Source organism: Struthio camelus, chromosome 4 (genome assembly GCF_040807025.1).
Source record: "Struthio camelus isolate bStrCam1 chromosome 4, bStrCam1.hap1, whole genome shotgun sequence".
Classification (NCBI taxonomy): domain Eukaryota; kingdom Metazoa; phylum Chordata; class Aves; order Struthioniformes; family Struthionidae; genus Struthio; species Struthio camelus.
This window is the reverse complement of record NC_090945.1, coordinates 77,749,457-77,768,244: the sequence shown is the minus strand read 5'-3', so window position 1 is coordinate 77,768,244 and position 18,788 is coordinate 77,749,457. Positions and strand designations below refer to the sequence as shown.

The 18,788-nt window shown below is 50.2% G+C and overlaps 1 protein-coding gene across 1 annotated transcript in view; it reads left to right on the top strand.

Moving 5' to 3' along the window:
* Window positions 1-18,401, top strand: part of NAT8L (N-acetyltransferase 8 like) — a 34,052-nt gene extending 15,651 nt beyond the window's left edge. Inside the window, exon 3 of the mRNA XM_068943558.1 lies at window positions 10,399-18,401. Coding sequence (XP_068799659.1) covers window positions 10,399-10,766 — 368 coding nt within the window. The 3' untranslated portion in view covers window positions 10,767-18,401. The remainder of the gene's footprint in view (window positions 1-10,398) is intronic.
* Window positions 18,402-18,788: the final 387 nt, after the last annotated feature.

Here is an 18,788-nt window from a genome sequence, read left to right as displayed (position 1 = left end):
TGAGCCTAGCACCATTGCATGCTGCTGTGATAGAGATAGGAAGAAATATTTATTGTTTGTACCGAATCTGTGCCTTGAACCTTTTCTTACTTCTTCCATCTCTTCCTCTACTTTGAGTAATCAGTTCTTCACTGTTGTTTCACAGAAACTATAACTCCTTACAGCTGTGGTGTTTCACTCCAGTAGATTATTAATATAATGGAAAGTTAAGAGGCTGGGGAGGTTTGGTTCACTGTGTTAGCAACTAGATGGGATTCTTGTTTAATTCACATTATCTGCAGAAGTCAGACATCTAGTGCATCAAAGTTGTATTTACTGCTGATTTTAGGAGGGTATAGTGTTAGTTGCTCTTTGTCATGCAGCATTTGAAATGCATGTCTCCATCCATAAATTTGTGATAGGCCCCTGGAAGGAAAGCAGAGGCACTACCCCATGGGGCGCTCTGTCAGGCTTCAGGTCAGCTTTTACGCACCATAAAAATTGCTAACTATTACACGAAGTTATTGCTCCTCAGCTGCTGGAGTAAGGAAGGTCCTCATTCAGGGGCTTTTGAGGGCAGTGGGAACATTTCCTCTTAATGTGCTGAGGGAGAAATAAATGTGCTTGCAATCATTGAAACATGCTGCAGAGCATGTTTTGGCTGAATATATGCATCCATTTTGTGCCTTGTATATGAACACCTCCAAACCCTCCCTTTGTCCTTGTATGTCACCTCACTGGATTAAAGACTGAGACTTGCGTGTTTGCAGAACTAGTCAGCATCTGCGGCAGCCCTTACCTGAGGCCTGGCTTGCATGTGGGAATTTATATGCTGCAAAATGAAGTTGGTTACCTGTGAGGTGTTACCTGTCCCAGCTCTCCTGAGGTCTGGCGTGACCTTTCCTGATGCCTCTGAAAGCAGAGGAAAGGAATACTTGTTTTGTTTTTTGTTGTTGTTTTCTGTCTATCATGCTTTAAATATGTAAAAGCTTTTAGGTAGGTGATCTTGCTGTAGTGTAGGGGAGGCCCCTTGCAGCCTTGTGCTTGACTCTGATTTAAAGAGCTTGCCTGCATACGTGGGTTATTCTGTCCTGATGCGTTGTTATGTCTTACCTCACGTTTGTACCTGCCGTCTTGGATGCAGTTTGCCTTGCCTAACCTTTTCCTGGCTAAAAGTAACTGTTTGCAGTGAGCTGTGCGGGGTTTTGCTGTGGTCATCGGTGGAAGAGGGGCTGTCCCAGAGGTGACTCCCTGTAAGTTGGGTGACCTCTGCACCAAACATAGAACTCCTTAGAAGTCCTTGTAGAGATCAGAGTTTCATTTATTATTTAACCTTAAGTAAATATAACGTTAGTTTCTCTCTTTGAAGCATTTGGTGAAATACCTGTGTAGATACAGACACTGCAATTGAACGAGAGAGTCTTGACTAAATTTAGACCAGTTAAGTAATGATAGATGGCTGAAATGAGATCAATTCTATCCATTTTCCCCATATGATTTATGTCTAGGCCAACGGCTAAGCTAAAATGAAGTCATTTGATTATTGCTCAGTGCCTTGATACAGTAGCGCACATGAAGTAAAAGCCACCCAGTAAATAATGAATTCTAAAACATCCAATAATTCTAGATTTTCCAGTTTTTTCAGTATTTGCGAGTGGAATGCACTGTAGTGTAAGGTCAGTACCTTTCAGAAAGTGATAAAGCCATATAGTGAAAGATTGATTTGGAGGATGGGGATTGAGTGTTAACAGTGTACTTTTAAGGAGCTGGCTTAAAAAACAACAAGCAACGCGTTTTATTTTGTAAACTAATTTAACTAACAAGAAGCTAATTGTAACAACGCTCTTTTGGAGCTGTTACTGGGAGGATGCAGGCTAGCAAAGCTGGCAGAAGAGCTTGATTTCTTTTTTCCTTCTAAACTCATAACTAAGTAACAGTCTAAACTCCAGAGCGTTGGTTTACTTAAGGTCTGACTTTGCAATTTATAGGCTTAGTGGGGATTTTGGATGCATAGGGAATATCTATTCTGAAAATACTTTAAACGCTTTTTTTGTCAGTTTGTGCAGAGCAGTCCATTTTGCTTAGTGAGCTACATAGATTTGGGAGTCGTCAAACAGTAAAGCACTGAGGATAACGTTGCGCCCAAATAGTATATCCTAGTCTTTATCTGCTTCTTTAGGCTATTTAATTCTTTGCTGATTGCTAACAATTGCTCACATCAAAAAACACAGCTGCTGCCTGGCTTCTAAAGCTGTTTTCTCTTGATGACTTAGCAGGTAGATTGCAATGGCCACATTGGCAGTTTCTTGCCTTTTCCTTGCCTTTCCTTCTGTGGTGTGCCCTCCTTTTTCAGGAGCAGTGAATCTCTTTTTCAGGAGTGATGCATCAGCTCTAAATATGCACTGATAACCACGGTATTTCTAATCCCACATAACTGCTTCTGCAGCTTTTTCTTGAACAGTTACTATACATCCATCTTATTACAGCCTTTGCCTTTCAAGGTGCATCACGGCCAGCAAAAAGACCCAGAGAGAAGATTTTTAAGCCCTGTTGTTGCACTTATTATAGCACCCTCTGTAATGTGCTAGAACTGCTGCCTGCACCCTCTGCTGCCTCTCCTGTATTTCTCCCTGTCTCGTGAAAAGTAGATTCCTGTGATGTGCCCAAAGTGTCCTGGGGTTTTGCTCTGCTCTTGTAGCAGTGGCACCCATGGGCTCACGTCAGGCCCTGTGGGGATCGAGCCTGCTTGAAGACCACCGTAGTGTTGACGTGGGCTACGGCCATTAACGGCTCGCCGTGGTCCAGGCTGCGGAGGCGGAGCGCAGGGTGTTGTGTCGGGGCTGAGGGCACGACAGCAGATCCTCCGAAATTCAGGTGCTAGTCCATTATTTCATGAGAACTTGCTAGTATTTAGTATTATAGATTACAAATCCCCTGGTCATGCTGTGCCTTGCTGTGGTGGGCTTCAGGGAGATGAGGCGTGTGGGTGGGAGTTGCCACCTAGGTGTTTCAGAGGAGCAGGGGGAGATTTACAGCAAAGGTTTTAAGAGCATTAGGAATGCCTGCGTCACGCAGGGATCCACCTCCAGCAGTTGCTGTGGGAGATGCTGTTTAGGGCCAAATCTTTCTAAAGTCCCTTTGCCTCAGACTGAGGGCTTGTTGAGTTGTTTTTTCTTTGTTGTTGTTTCTCCTCCAGTCAAAAACTTAGTGACAGTAAACTGTCTGTCAATGTTGGGGGAAGAAGGGCTGTGGAGGGGTTTTGACAGTCTTTCTGGGGTTCATCAGTACAGCTCACCCTGATGCTGCAAGTCTCTGGTCCTTGCTTGACAGGAGAAACAAGTGATAGCGCTAAAAACCTCTTAACTGCTGAGATGATCTGGTCTGCTTCTACTGCAGGATAACAGCATAAAAGGTAAAAGGTAGCAGGGATGAAAAAGAAGGTAGATGGAGCCCAAATTATCCATCTCTTCTTGCACTGTCAATGCATGTCACTACCCTTGGCAGATAGATGTGGTTCCCTGTGCTCTTCCAGCAGGGGATCATTTATAACGGGGCAATGAATCGCGGTGTGGCAGGGTATGTAGAATTATTTATGTGAAGGAAGGAGTGCCATGGCACTTTGAATTTCATGCGTGAATAATTACTCTGTGTCCCTGCTCCCCCATGCCTAGGCCTTGCCTGGTGTAGAGGGACGCTTAACAGGTGTCAGGGCTGCTGAGTCGGTCTCGCATCTCATTCAGTTTCCAAGGCTTTCAGCTACTTGGAAATGCAGATATTTTTTAGGAGCCCTCCAGGGGCGTCTTTCAACTGAAGTCAGGTGTTGAGTTACTAGCAGAAGTTGTTGGAGCTCTTGTTCAGCCCTACTGAAGCCAAGAAAAGCTAGCAATGTGGAAGGGGCAGAAGCTCAGGCATGGGAAAGACAGAGGTAAAGCAAGATAATGTGCTTCGGGAGCATAGAAATCCGTGTCCATAGCAGTTAGTTGAGCAGTTGCAGCTGGTACAGCTGTTGTGTCTGTCCTTGACTAGTCTCCGTACCTAAAGCCTTTTCAGTCAGACTAAAGGCAGGCATGCCCGAAACTCATAAACGGCAGTAGGTGTTTTACAGCCCAAGAAGAGCCTCTGTTCTCTCTTGACATTGATTTAACTTGGCTGGTCCCTCATTTCGTGGAGAATGGAGGGGAAGGAGGGAGGAGAATGGCCTCAAGTAATGAGTTCCTCTGTTCCCTCTTCAAAACATGTGCAGGATAAAAGGTCGGGGTGGCTTAGACAGCATCAGAAATACATGCAGTGCGTCACAGGGGTTTGGGCACTCTCTGTCCACTTCAGGCCATGCTACTGCCTAGTGCTTGCTTAAAGCTATACATAAATTACTCTAGCAGGAAGAGGTGAGGCACTGATCTTTGGGGCTTTTTACCTGATCACTGTAAATAATGCCACAGCACTCATGTTTAGCGCCTGACAGCCTATTCAGTTCCCTACGTGCTGCCTTGCTTGTACTGCCCCTTATTTGCAGAAAGGGCTGCTGATCTGCTGCAAATCACAGCAAGGGAAGGTGTAAGAGGCTGCATGCAGGATCCCACAGACAAATATTTAAAGCTTCACGATGTCCCAGCATGTTGCATTTCTTCTGTCCTGGTGTTTCTATGCAATGTTGCGTTGGACTGTGTCATGATATGACAGCAGGTCACACATCCTCGGGAGTAGTTTTTGAGTACTTGGGTCCTGCTAACTAGGATTAACAAGTCTGTCCCTTTTGGCAACCTTGGAATCTGAGGAAAACCTAGGACTGAAGAGGGAGTTTGTGCCCTGCAGAACGCTACGAAGATCTGAGGCTCTCTTACTGCTTCCAGCAAATTCCCAAAGGCATGTACAGGGGCTGTGGGCAGCCCCCATTCCCTCCCGTAGCTCAGACCCACCAGTCGCATTTCAGCTGGGGGTATGCATTTGCAATTTTTAATTTTGGGACCTGGCTGGAGTCCCCTGTAATGATAGTCTTGGGTGGTGCTGGCTTCCTTTTCTCACTGTGGCCAGTCCTTAGATTTGCCAGCCTCAGTGAAGGCACGCAGAGGAGTTCACACATCTTTGCTCGCCTTTGCGAGCTGCCTGTAGTGGTAACAGCTTCCAACCAGCCCCACTGGCTGCTGCGTCTGGGTGATGCTCTCAGGATATTGCGCTGGACAGCTTTGAGCTGGGAGGGGAATTGCTCACATCCGTGTTGCCGCCACAGGCTAAAGCAGAGCTGAAAATTACAATCCACCTGAAACATGCTTAGAGGTATGTTGCCTTTGGAAGTTGCGTGTCTGTCTGGAAATGACATGCTACAAGGAACCATGAAAGTCACTGTCTCCGAAAGAGGGAGGATTTCTTTCATTTTGATCACAGCACAAGCTGGCAGCACCTGCTCTGTGTTGTCAGCTGCCTGTTTTTCCGGGGGGCTGGAGCAGAGAAAAACATTTGAAATCAGCTTGCCTGCACCCAAGTGCACACAGCGAAAACCGAGTGCGAATCTGTAGAATAACTGCTCAGCTGTGATGCTTTGGGAGCCAGCAGTACTGCCCTTGAAATAAGGGGGGCGGGGGGGAAAGGACTACTTCAAGAGAGATTTTCAGAAATGCTGTGTGTTGAGCTCCCACTGAAAATGTCCTCCAGTGGGAGGGTACCTAGACCCACACAAAATTAGCACCAGCACTTGGTAGTGGTTCCAGGAGCCAACCTACCTCCTGCAAGGCAGGCAATGAGTTCCCATCTCACTGAGGCCCTGGACCAGCTCCCTGCTCCAGCGTGGGGGTCCTGTGGGGGTCCTGGCTGGATCCTGGGCAGCGTATGGGGCTACCATGGCCACTGGCACTCTTGTAGAGCGTGGTCATCCACTTTTAGGGTGGTGGAGCTTTGTTTGCTCTTGTGAAAGTCCAGGAGGAATTTAATTGAAAACAATGGACTTCAGCAGTATCTCCTAGAATGTATGTTTTCTGTCATGGTACTGAGGTACTAGAAAGAGCAAAGCACAGCTGTTAAATGCTAGTTTTCAGCATTGAACTCTGCAGAGACATGAAAAAGCTGTAGGAACCGGTTATATTGGATCACATAGGACTTGTGATGATGGGAAAGGCTGAGGTCTGTTTTCCCCCCACACCCACTTTCCCCCTCAGTCTTCTAGCAGTCTTCTCTGCTATCACTTTTGGCTCCAATCTTTCCACCCATCCACCCACTGGTCCTTTATTCACAAAAGGGTGGTGAAGAATTTGCAGTAAAAATAAATTGAGCTTGTTTTCACCCACCATCTTTGTCGGCTGCGTGGGGGAGAGCTGAGCAGCTCCTGCTGGGAGAGGACTGCCAGGAGAGATGATGTGTGGGATCAGCTTTGATGGCCATACCCAAGTCCTGTGAGCCTGTGGACGGGAGTGCGGGGCTGCTGCTCCAGGATGTCCCCAGCAGCAGGAGGATGTGGCGAGCCACTGCCCATGGGGAGGAAGGAAGGGGGATGATGTGCGAGGGCAGCCTGTGCTGTGGGAGCATGGTAGGTGGGTTGGAAGAACGTTCTCCTTTGGTTCTCAGAAGCTGGGAATCAGCCCTAAATTTGGAGCAGAAAGGCACCACTGTTGGGTGTGCTTTCAGGTTCCATGTGCTATCATCTGAGGAGCAGTGTTGAACCCTTCGAGGTTTTTTCCCCTTCTGTGTGGATTTTTTGGGGCTCTTTCTGTGCACAATGAAATGTCTGCAGTGATGGTCTCACTGGACCAGGAAGCTTCCTAGTGGTGAAACCCGAGTTGGTAGACAGCTGTGTGCTTCAAGTTACTGGTTAGTAAGTTGGTATAGTTTGTTGCCAAGGTATGGAGAAACGATGTTGTTGAAAGTCAGACAACCCACAGAGGAGTGTAGAAAGATAAGATAGAGTGGCTGGCCTCTTGGCATCCCAGATATTTGAAATAACTTTAAGGAGGTAAGAGATAAGGGAGCCCTGGCTTTGCTTTATCTTCCAACGCGTTCTGTAAGTCTTGTTTATCCCACTGGGACATTTCTCTTCTGTGCTTGTAAGCAAAGCTAACCTCCTCATGCCAAACTTATGCTGGTGTTCCTATATCTGCCTTAATTTGTCCTGTGACTCATGGTCATATGTTAGCTGAAGCCTAATTGTATGATAAACAGTGGTGATACTTTGAATGGCCCTTTTCAGAGAAAGGTGTTGCTTTCTGGAGCTTGTCTCTAGCATCTGGGTGCTGTCTCCCCCAGGCCATAACACTGGTCACCCTGGAGATGAAGGCAGAAGACACTATAGGAAGCAGGGCAGTTTCACTAAATCTGTGAAGCGTGAACAAGCCCAAATTGCTTTGCTTGTTACACAAGTCACAACCATTTTGTGCTTTATTACCGCTTTTACCTATGCATTGCTGAAGCCCAAACTCTGATCTGAATGACTGGAAGTCTAAAGGAGCTGAGCAAGGTGGTTTCATGTGGTAGTGGTGTGTACGGGCTGCTTGGCGTGCCCTGCTCTCCCAGGGCTTCCCCTTCAGCATGCAAGGGAGTCACCTTGCAAGGAGGTGTCTGGGGGAGAAGACAGAGCATTGCAAAGAGGCTGGATGCTGAGATTGGAGAAGACTGGGATTAGTAACAGCTGCTATTGCTTTACCCAAAACCAAGTAGACCTGAACCCTGTTTTGGCAAAGGATGCGAGTGTGAAGGCTCTTTGGGAGTGAGAGGCATGGAGGTGTCTGAATACCAATATACTGAACACCCGATAACCATTGGGAGGTGTCCAAATACATGGTGTGTGGGAGGAGGGAGCTTTAGTGGTCCCTTCAGTGGCCAGGGGTGTCCCTGTGTTTCAGGGAGCTGAGCACAGGCTGCGCTGGCATTTTCCACGAGGAGGTGGGATGGGGTGTACCACTGTACAGCTTGGTTGTGCATTGGGGATGGCAGAGTGACTTTGCTTCCCTAGGAGCAGCAAAGCGAGGAGGAAAAGCAGGCCGCGTTTTTGGAGTGCAGAGGTGCAGGCTGCCCGCAGCATGGCAGGATCAGGATGGCGGTGGGTACCCTGCTGTGGGCCCTGGTGGCCTGTGGGGTGGCAGCGGGACAGGCAGCATCAGGTCTGCCACAGGTTGAGTTCACTGGGCAGTCGTTGGCTGTTGGCACTCGGCGCTGTGTGCGAGGAGGCGAGGGCAGGGAGTCAGGCTCTGGAGGGAGGCACAGCCAGCAGAAGGTGACGGCTGGAAGATGAGTGAGATGGAAAGCAGGAAAGTCATGTGGGGAGAGCTTGCAGCAAGGCTGTGTCCAAGAGGGAAGCCCAGACTCAAAGGGGTTTAAGTGGGAGCACTTTCAAAAAGACGCGTGAGGTGCTGGCGGTGTCTGGGGTGACCAGGGGTGTTAGCCAGGAGATATGCCCTCAGGGAGCGAGCCAGGTGGTGAGGGCTTGTCCTTGGCTGAGAAGATCCTCCAGCAAAAAGAGAAGGCAAACAAGGGGTGTTTGCAAGGCAGTTGGAGCTCAGCACAGCACAACTGGGAAGAACAGACCTGAGCAACTCTTGCAGGGTCAAAAACCTTAAGAGGAGTGTGGGCCAGAGTGAATGGAAGGAGGGATTTGGACCTCTGTAATGATAAAGGATGGAGGGAAGTGCAGAGCGTGGAGGTGGATCAGGGTTAAGGTAGAGACACTGAGGGAGGAGCACCGGAAGGGCAGGGAGACTTGTAGCTATCGGGGTTTGTGTTTATCTTTGCAGTAGTGATTGTTTTCAGTTAGCGGCTTGAGAGAATAAAACCTGAACTGATATTAATAGCACTGCTAACAATAGGTCTGTTGCTTATTACTGACAGGCGAGAAGTTAATTTTATTGCCTCGTAGATATACAAAAAGGCTGAAAACCAGGCGAGCTCTGATGCAACCCCCTCATTCCAGGAAAGTCGGGAGAGCAATCCTCTCCGCCCCGCGGGGTGGGAGGACGAGGGTGTTTCCCCAGGGCGCTTCCCTCCAGCGCCAGGCGTGCAGCGTCAGCGCTGCCGGAGGAGTGAATTCGGGGAGGAGCGGGCAGCCGGGTAGGAGCAGGGAAAACGTGGTGAACTTAAATAAGAGACGAGCTGCAGAGTTTCAAGTTCCCTGTGCTGCAACTTGAGGGTTCGCCCCCAGGGTGTCCCCGAAGCCGTTTCGGTAGCTGCACGGGGCAGCTCCCTGGAGGAGGCGTCCAACACCCCCTGAGCGAAAGCTGCTCCCGGGCTTGGAGCCACCTTCTGCAGCTTGGCTTGGTTTTAGCAGGCTGAAGGATCTGGCTAAGAGCAGCGATGCTCAAAGCCGGCGCAGACACCCGAGTGGGTGGCAGGGTAAAAGTCTTTGGGATGGATCATGCTGGTGTAAATGAGAGCCACATACAACTTGCTTTGTTTGAGCAGATGTGTCCTGTCTGGTGCTAATTATGAGTGTTTCATGCACAACATACACTGGGAGATGTGCCAGATACCGTTTCTTTTTCATGTTGAACTCCAAATCATTATAATTAAGCTTTAAAGCTGTAAGTAAAAAAACTAACAAGTAGTGCAGGTTTGCAGTCATGCTGCTTGCAACTGGGCTAGTCCCACCAGGACAAACGGGCATTAAAGTAAAGACCAAATCCAGCGCAGCATTTGGGGCTAAAAACTTGCAGGGAGGGGCTGTGCACGTCTCGAAGGAGTGCAAAGAGCTTGGAGAGCGGCAGACATTTAGATTTGTTGTTGTTTTTTTTAAATAGATGGAAGACCTAAAAATACTGGAAATGTGCTGTTTTATAAATTTTGGAAGTGTTCTGCTGAGCAAGCTGAACCGTGTCTCCTGCTTATCAGACACAGACTTGTTAAAAAGGGAGAATTATTACTAGGTGTGGGAAGAAATTGTTTCAAGCCTGGCTGGAAAAGAGATGGATATCTGTGTTTAAGGAAGATGAGCCATGATTTCCAGACCAAGAGACTTGCAGAGGAGGAGGAGGAGGTGGCACAGGGCAGGAGCAGAGGTGTGCTAGGTGGCTCATTAAAAAAACACTGCTGCGGAGGAGCTTGTGGAGCCGCTTGATTTGTACGCAGAGGGGAAGGGGCCACTGGTTTTTCGGCGCCTGTGAGCCTCGTCTGGGGTGTCGGCGAGCCCTGTGTCGCCCGTTTTGCACCGCTGTGAGTGGAGGGTGAGTCGCTCGCTCGTTTTGCGATCATCAGACGCACTTGGTAGCTGTTGACCTCCTGAAATCTTGCGTTTTGATTAGGAGTGACTCTGCTTTCCTCGGGGTGGGGGGGGAAGCATTCTGCTCGCAGCGCTGAAGCCAGATTTACAGAGGTGTCTAGTCCCCCGACGCCCCAGCGGGGCACGCAAGGCTGGTTCCCGTCGGCGCGCTCGCGAGGAGACGCTTGGCCGGGCTGGTGCGCGGTAGCGCCTGCCGGTGGCTACATGCCATGCTTTGTCTCCCCCAGGCTCCTGCTTCTGGGTCGCCGTCTTGGACGGCAACGTGGTGGGAATCGTGGCCGCCAGAGGCAACGAGGAGGACAACACCGTGGAGCTGCGCCGCATGTCCGTCGACTCCAACTACCGCGGCAAAGGGATCGCCAAGGCCCTGGGCCGCAAAGTGCTGGAGTTTGCCGTGCTCAACAACTACTCCTCCGTCGTGCTGGGAACCACGGCCGTGAAGATGGCAGCCCACAAGCTGTACGAGTCCTTGGGCTTCAAACACGTGGGCGTCGTTGAACATTACGCCCTCCCGGGGATGACGCATTCCTTACTAGAGAGAATGTTTTTCCAGCTTCGCTACCACCGCTACCGCCTGCAGCTGCGCGAAGAATAAAACCCAACCAAACACACACACACACACACACACAAAAAAACAAATTATTTTTCTCCTTCCACCCCCCCTAAACTAATAAATCGCCCTTCTATTTCTCGTCACTGTTTATTTGCCAAGCTCGTTCATTTTTTTTTTTGTTCCCTCATTTCATGTTTAATTTGCTCCGTGCAGCTTGATTGTACAGGCGAGCGCTCCCTCCTCGCATGCTGCAGGTGGCGGTGCTGGGAGCCCGCTGACGGAGCGCCTACGGTGCCGCCGAGCCCTCCTCCCCGTCCCCCGGCTACCTGCCCCGGGCGCAGCAACGCCCCTGCAGCATCGTCCCACCGCTCCCCTGTACATAGTATTTTTTTTCCCTCCCTTTTCCAGATGTAAGATAACATAGCGATGCATTCATAATAGTGCAGAAATATTACTTGAATGCAGTTTTCAGTATTTCATGCACCAGTAAGTAGAATATGCATTCGTCTTACCGTTATTTACTGGTTAATAGTTTTCAAAGAAAAATGTGGAGAGAAAAAACCAAGCACCCAACCCGCTTGCTACAATGCATGAAGAGGAAGCGCGTGCACGCACTCAAACCCAGCACTGCCGCCCTGGCACTGGTGTTGCACTTTTTTGGATGTGCCTCATTCTGCCAAATGTCTGAGGGAACCTCGGTGCATCCAACAACCGTGACTTTGCTCCATCCTCATCCTCCTTCCTAAGCCAGCAAACAGACTTGAACCGTTTGAACTCTGAGCCCCGTTGTAACATAGTGTGAAGCGAGATCAAACCTACATCTCTCCTGCGCTGTTCTGTAGCCACGCGCAACCTGCAGTCCTGGGCCAGACTCCGCATGTGCGTTGGACTTTCTCTTTGCTGCCTTTTTGGGGTGTGGGTTTTTTTTTTCCAGTTTGTTTTGATTTGTTTTCGTTTTTTATTATTATTATTTTTAGTTTTGGCTTTTGCTGAATGGTGTCATTGAGGCATAATGGAGGCTGCAGTTCCTATGGCAACACATTTGCACATGGATGTGCACGCCGATTCGCAACCCTTCGGAGGAGCAACGTGGGATGGAGAATAGCATTTTGGGGAGTGCTGGGGCGGGGGGAGCATACTCATTATCTTAACCAGCTGCTTGTTTGATAAATGTAGATGGCCTCACTGCAGCCTTCCATAAAAGGTAATTAACTGCTTTAATGATGTCAGATTTGTGAATTGTACAATGCAAAAAGCAATGCAAAGCAGATTTGGCATGCGTCTGTACCCGGTATGTATGTACAGTGCCTGCCAACTAAAGACTAACCGAGACTACAGCTTCTTCTAGCCTGAAATATCAACTTTTATAACTTATTTAAACAGATAGCAACTTTGCATGAGTTACGTCTTGGGGAAAAAAAAATCGCTAGGTTTTAATTTAAAAAATGTGGTATCAGAAGTTAAAAAAAAACAATTTCTGGCTGCACTTGATCTGGGGTGGGTGGAGGGATTCCACTATGTTAATACATTTAAAGGGAGAACTCCTTTAGTTTGGGGAGGGAGGGAAGTGACTAGTCTGTGAAGTATTATGCGTGCGGGGGAAAAAAAAATTATCACGATGAAACTGATAGCAAGGATAGAGCGTATGTTACTCACGCTTGTACTTACAAACACCATAAAAGCATCAGTGTACCTAGGAGAGCTCCGGAAAGGAGGCCAAGGTCGGCGCAGGGGTCGAAGGGGCCAGTCAAATGGGTGAGAAACGGGAGGGAGGAGCAGGCCGGGCTGAGCTGGAGCGCGAGCTGGGAGTCGAGTGTTCGAAGCACGAAGCTCCCCGGCTCCGGGGCTGGCGGCCGGTCCAGCGCCGCGACGGGGGCGCGGGAGCAGGCGGCTCGTGAAGGCGCTGACGAGGCCGTGGTGGCTCGCCGTACCTGCTGCCGGCTGCAGCAGCATCCCGCGGCCCGTTCCCGGGAGCCCCCGGCCGCGCTCCCGCCCCCTGCGGGACCCGGGCTCCTCCAGCCTCCCTAGCCCGTCGTCCCAGCAATAAGGGGAAGAACGAGGATGGCGAAGGGCGCTGTAGCAAGAGACCGCGCGCTTAATTAGCAAAACCGCTTTATGGGGCACTATATTTTTGAAAGTCTTTCTATGCTGTACATTTCTCCTGAAGCTGAAATAATGTACTGTTGGTAGGGGTTTTTGTATAGTGTACAGAAATTGGCAGAATATTTTCTTGCTGCTTTCGGTGATTTATTAACCTGAGTAAAATAGACAAAATATAAAAGCGTTAGCAAAAGTGAAAGAAGAAAAAAAAAAACACACGCAAAACAGTTTGTGCCTTTTTTAGTTTATTTTTCTGTTGCTATATAATCACTGCACTAAAACCTTTCCAGAGGAAAAAAATTACCAGTCTCTTAATAAGGGAGGAATACATAAAGCCTAAATTGAGCATTAATTTTTTATTGGGATATTTAATTAAGAGAATGTTGCTGGTTTTATTTGATACCTGTGCCTTTGTAATAAAACGCTATATCCTGTCAGAAAAGCCAAAACTGGAATAAATCCCACCAGATCCCACAGACACAGAAGTACCATGGGGTTACCAGTATTTCTTGTAAAACGTGTAAACTCTTGATATCTGCTCGTGCTCCCTTCTGAGTTGCCTAAGAAAGGTGCTTGTAAAACGTGCAGCTTCCCAGGTGCTGGCCACGTTTCTAAGCCCGCGCGCGGGGTACCGAGAAGGGTTGAGTTGCTGCCGCTGGGCCGTTAGTTGCTGTGCCAATTTGTTTTTTATTCCCCGTCATGTTTCTGTGAGTTGCTCTCTGACCAGCGTCTTTGGAAACACTCAGCCTGGCAGCAGCTCTCGGTGCTGGGCAGCAAGTTTCTGGAGGAAAGGGCCAAATACGCCGGGTTTTTTTCCGCTTCCCCAAGAAGAGGGGGAGGCCGGGCGGCTGAAACGGCGGCCCTGGTGTGCCGTCGGTGCCTGGCGGGGCTGGGGCGCGTCGGGAAGCCCCCGCGGGTGCCGGCGTTGCGCCCCCGCGGGTGCCGGCGTTGCACCCCCGCCAGCAGCAGCGGGGACCGGCCGCCTTGCTGCTCTTTTCCCACCTCGGGCTGCTGTGAGTGGGGTGAGTTCAAGGCTGTGGTTAAAAGCCCCGAGTGATGCTGTCGTCTGATCTGGGCTGGTGGGAAGTTTCTCTGAACGTGGCAACCTGAGCGCGGGTCTCCGAAGCCAGAAAAACCCCTTTTCGGCTGTGCTGCTTGCTCTTGGGCCCCAGGCACGCGGGGCGGTCCGGCCCGGCCAGCGGAGCGCGTTGCAGCCTGCAGCGCAGGCTCCCCTCCGTCCCAGCTTTCCCTTTCGGCCGTCCCTTTTCCAGAGCCGCGTTGGGGCAGAGCGCGCGCTGCAAACACCGCAGAAAAGTGCGATCGGCGCAGCTCCGGTTGTCCTTCCCGATGTGCTGCGAAGGAGCTGAAGGGAAGAGCGGAGGGATTCTCCTCAGCCGTGGGTTGGGTTTCCCACCTTGCTTGGTAAACGCGTCAGCGAGTAAAACTGCTTCAGGTTTAGGCGGCGGATGTGTGGCAGACCTGAGGGAACGGCCAACAGCCGGGCCTAGCGCCCGCTTCTCCTTCTCCTTGCTGTGCAGTGGGTTGTCCTAGGCCGCGGCCCTTGCGCTGCTCGTGGCGGAGCGGTGTCGCGGGTGCGACTCCCCAGCTAGACTGCTCGCCCGTGCCGGATCAGGCCCGAAGGGCGCCATAGACACCTCCGAAAAGCAGTGGGAGCCTCTGCGTTGCCGCGGCCCGGGGTCGCCAGCCTCTGGGCAGCCGGGGCAGTTGCCGCTGGAGCCAGCGGAAACAGCCCGTTCGTTCCTCCCGAGCAGAGCGGCAGCCCGAGGACCCATGATGTTTGGCAATAAGCTTTGCGGGAAGCTTAGCCCCCTGGACGTATTCAGGCCAATAACGCTGAGCAATCAAAGCAACAAGGAAAGTGGTTTCCAGTCTTACTTGAAACCCTTGGGTGATAGTCCTCATAAATCCATGCCGTGTTTCCCCTCACTGAAGCAGACAGCACCTGCAAGACGCTTAGAAACGGCGACGGTAATTCACCTCCGCTGCGAGATGCGCTTGGCAGCGCTTCTTGCCACAGAAATGTTGGGGGCATTGCCATCAGCAGACTGCGGGTTTGGGGATTTTGCTTGTTTGCTTGGGTTTTTTTTTTTTTTGTGTGTGTTTTTTCCCCCCGTCGCGTTGCTACGTAGGGTATTCTGCCTGACCATGCCTTCAGCTCTTGCTGCGCCCACTCGCCGCGAGCGCGCTGCGGGCTGCAGCCCCGCGCGGGACAGGCCCTGCTCCCTCGCCTGCAGCCCAGACCGCGCGGGCAGCGCCTTGAGGGGACGGGACTGCTCTGCCAGGGCCTGGGCTGCTTTGTGGCGCTGCCCCGGCCCGCCTAAGGAGGGCCAGCGCCGTAGAGCACTTCGGCCGCGCGGCGTTTGGCATGGGCGCTTGTGGCGCGACGTGGCTGGCAGCGCGGTCGACCCGTATGAAATGGGGTTTGGTTGGGGTTACGGTCCCAGGATGAAGCTTGTTTTGAAAGATGTTTGTCTGAAGTGAGTTTTACAGTGAGTTTTAACTGTAATGTAAAGAGACCGTAATGAGGCTCTGTGCACTTAAGGTCTGAAGCGCTATAGCACTGATGTGCTGATTTGACTGGTCGGTGCAGGCAGTGTTAAACCGTATAAAAGCAGGACCAGCGTTTGCACTGCTGCGGAAGTAGTACTGCACGCTCACAGCCAACTGCAAAGTACTGTACACAGCTCACAGGGCAAAAATCATGCAGTTTCCTCTGAAAGAAAAAAAACGGATGCACCTAAACTCTTAACATCCTGAGGGCCAGCTCCGCATCTTGACTCATTTCAGTATTGTCCTTCAGTCACTGGCAGCACACTTCGGGTAGACTGGTGGGAGGGCAGGACACCGGCCTGCTCCCAGTTCTGGCAGTGACTTCTGGGACCTGGACAGTCATTTCCCCACCTGCGAAAATGGGGATGATACTTTATTCGCAAAGTCTTGTGAAGTCTAAACTTCCTACTCGTGCACGAGATGCAGGACTAAGAGAGGGCAGATTGCTCTTCAGCTTCTGGTGTCCCAGCACTGCACGCCTGCAAGTCCCCAGCCTTCAGCGGGAGCAGAAAGTGCTCAGTGCCTTGTTGGGATCAGGCCTGCTAGAAGCCTCTATGCTCACCCTCACCTCCATTTCAGCGAGAGTAGAATAAGGCCTTGGAGGCTAAAAAAAATAATAATAATAATCAGTGAAAGTCATGTGGCTGCAATTCCCAAGTGAATTACAATTTTTCAAAACCTTGTCACTGTATTTGCTGCCCTCCGTTGTTCCACTGAACCTTATCCGTCCGTGGTGCAAGTCCTCTGCCTTCTAATTTGCCAGATTTTTCTGGCTAAGGTGCAAATGGATAGAGACTGACTGCAGGGATTGCCAAACACACAAGGGCAGGAACCAGCTCCAGTTACCTCTGAATTAACGGTCTAATTTTAAATTTGCTGGGAGCCTGTGTTTCATTAGAGCTAGTATAATGCTATTGGTATGCGCTCTATTTTAAGTCTAATGAAGGCGTTTCAGTTCCAAGCTAACTGGAGTCTTGTGGTAGAATATACTGCACCACGTTAAAGAGAATGAATGGATGCAAACTACTAAATAAGTTTTAACATGCAAAAGGATCATTTTCTCCTTTCTTTCCCTCACTCAAACTATATCCACACAGACCCTTAAGCCAGAAAAATTGTATGCGCTTGCATCCTTCCGTAATAGAGACTATGCACAGAGATTATTTTTGTCTCCCACGGAAAAACTGCTACCTGAATTCTCGTTTTCAGTACCTTCCCTTGAAAACAAAATAAGCTAGAGAATAATCTGAACAACAGAGAGTTTAGTTAAAACACAGTATCATTTAAAACAAAAAGCTCTCAGTCAGCATTTGGAGTTCAGTCACTGTTTGAAATTGCTGTTCAGTGCTGTCGTTGTGTTACACGATGGGCAGTTGCGGGGGAGAACAGGCTTTTAAAGTCTAAATAGCATAGGATGGGAGTTTTTGAGACCAAGAGCGTAACAAATACCTAAAGCAACTGTAAATTTCTTTGCAAGTAACACGTGTGAACGCGGCAGCAGCTACTGCTGTGTAAGCATAATGAGCTAACATTGATTTCAGTTTCTTTTCCTCCAAAGCTTAGTCTCTTGACTTATAATATGTATATTTGCTTTTTTTTAAAAAACATATATAATTAGGTTTAACAGGGCATCCATTGCTTTGTAGGTTGTGCTTATGATTGTGCCGGGCTGTTAGCTTTAAGCAGTTTGTGTGCTGGTGTTATTTTATTAAAGCAAAAGTCCTCTTGAGACAAACGCGGCGCAGGTAAAACTCGTTTTTTTTTGTAGCGTTAAGCAGATTGTGTGGTATGCATTTCGAAAACGTCCAGTATGTCAGCTGAAAAAAAACTGGGGCTAAATTGCTTCGCGGAGCTGCTCATGTCGAAGGCAGGGGCTTTTCAGCACGTGGGTTACGGGCTTAACTCATGGCTAAGCAGGACCTCAGATTCCCCTGACCAACCTCTTACTCTGCATCTCCTCACCGTTGTACAAGACCGATGTGAAATTAGTCTTGTGTTTTCTATGTTCAGCCTAGTATGTACTGTACTTTGTAACGGGAAGCGGCTACGAGTCCTCAAAGAAACATGAACATATTTTAAAACAGCAATAATTAGCAGTGTAAAGCAAATGAGCGTGTCGGGGAGGGAACAGGGAAATCGTGACAGAAGATAGATACCGTTGTGAACACACACACACACACTGGCGTCACGTGCTGCTGGGGAGCAGAATTCACTACTGTACAGGGCCGTCGGCCTTTGAGACCGGACTTCAGGTTTGCAGACACCTTGCCAACGCAGGCTCATCCGCCCCACGGCGGAAACTTCACTTGCACAGCCTAAGTCCTTCCACAGCGAAGTTGTTCTTCCTTGGCAGTCTTAAGGGTGAGTTAGTGCAAATACCGTTCACAGTCAAAGCGAGCGACCCTTTCGGCAGATAAAGTCACACAAAGGAAGGGAAACGCTGATTGCCGCAGTCTCCTTAATCCGGCGTACGCTGCCGCTGCTGCGACTCCACAACAGCAGAAAACAGACCAGACGAACCCACTTTTCCGAGGGAGGGAGACGGTAACCCGCTCCGCCGGAAAACCCTCTGCCTGCTGGCAATACCCAAGGCGTTCCTGGAGCGCGGCAGGAGACGTTGCATATGCAAGCCGTGCCTTGGCGCGCTGGGGCCGGGGCGGCGGGCGCTCGCGCTCCGCGCCAGCTGCCGCTGCCGGAGGGAAGCGCTACGGCCCGTCCGCCCGCTCCGGCGGGAGCGGGAAGGGACGCGGTGCGTCCTCAGGCGGAGGCGAGGGAGCTCCTGCAAGCGCCCGGCCGCGGGGGTGCTCGAGTCCTGTTCCTGATGGCCGCTGTAACTGTGAAAATTAACCAGACCTGCTGTGATAAATTTGGTTATATAAGGTTTATTTGGTTAATTTTTTTATAAGTGAAAACTGAAAAGACGAAAGAGAATTGTAATATGGAAGCAACTGCTGTAAATACTGTACGAATGAATAAAGTCTAAAACTTATGCCGGTTTTTTCCTAACCTGCCTTGCTGTCGAGTTCCTGACTCTGCGTCTCGCCCACGCAGCGTTTCAGCAGGTCCCTGCCTCGCGCGCCGCGCCGAATCCAGCACGGACGAACACCGCTTGTTTCGCCGATAAGTAGCACTAGTTTTGAGCGTCATGCACGCCCTTGGCTTCCTTTTCCACCCGGCTCCTCCTCACCCACTAACACTGTCGCGCGTGGAAGCCGAAATGTTCTTGGAGCCACAGAGAGCAAATCCGGAGGCACCGCGAGGCCTCGCGTTACCCCTTTACAATGTGCTAACGCTGGCACCGGGGGGGGGGGGGGGGGGTCGCAAAGCTTTCGTGGCCCCCGGCCCTGGCAAGGTGCCCCGGGGCCCGCGCGACGCGGCCGCCTGGCCGCGCTT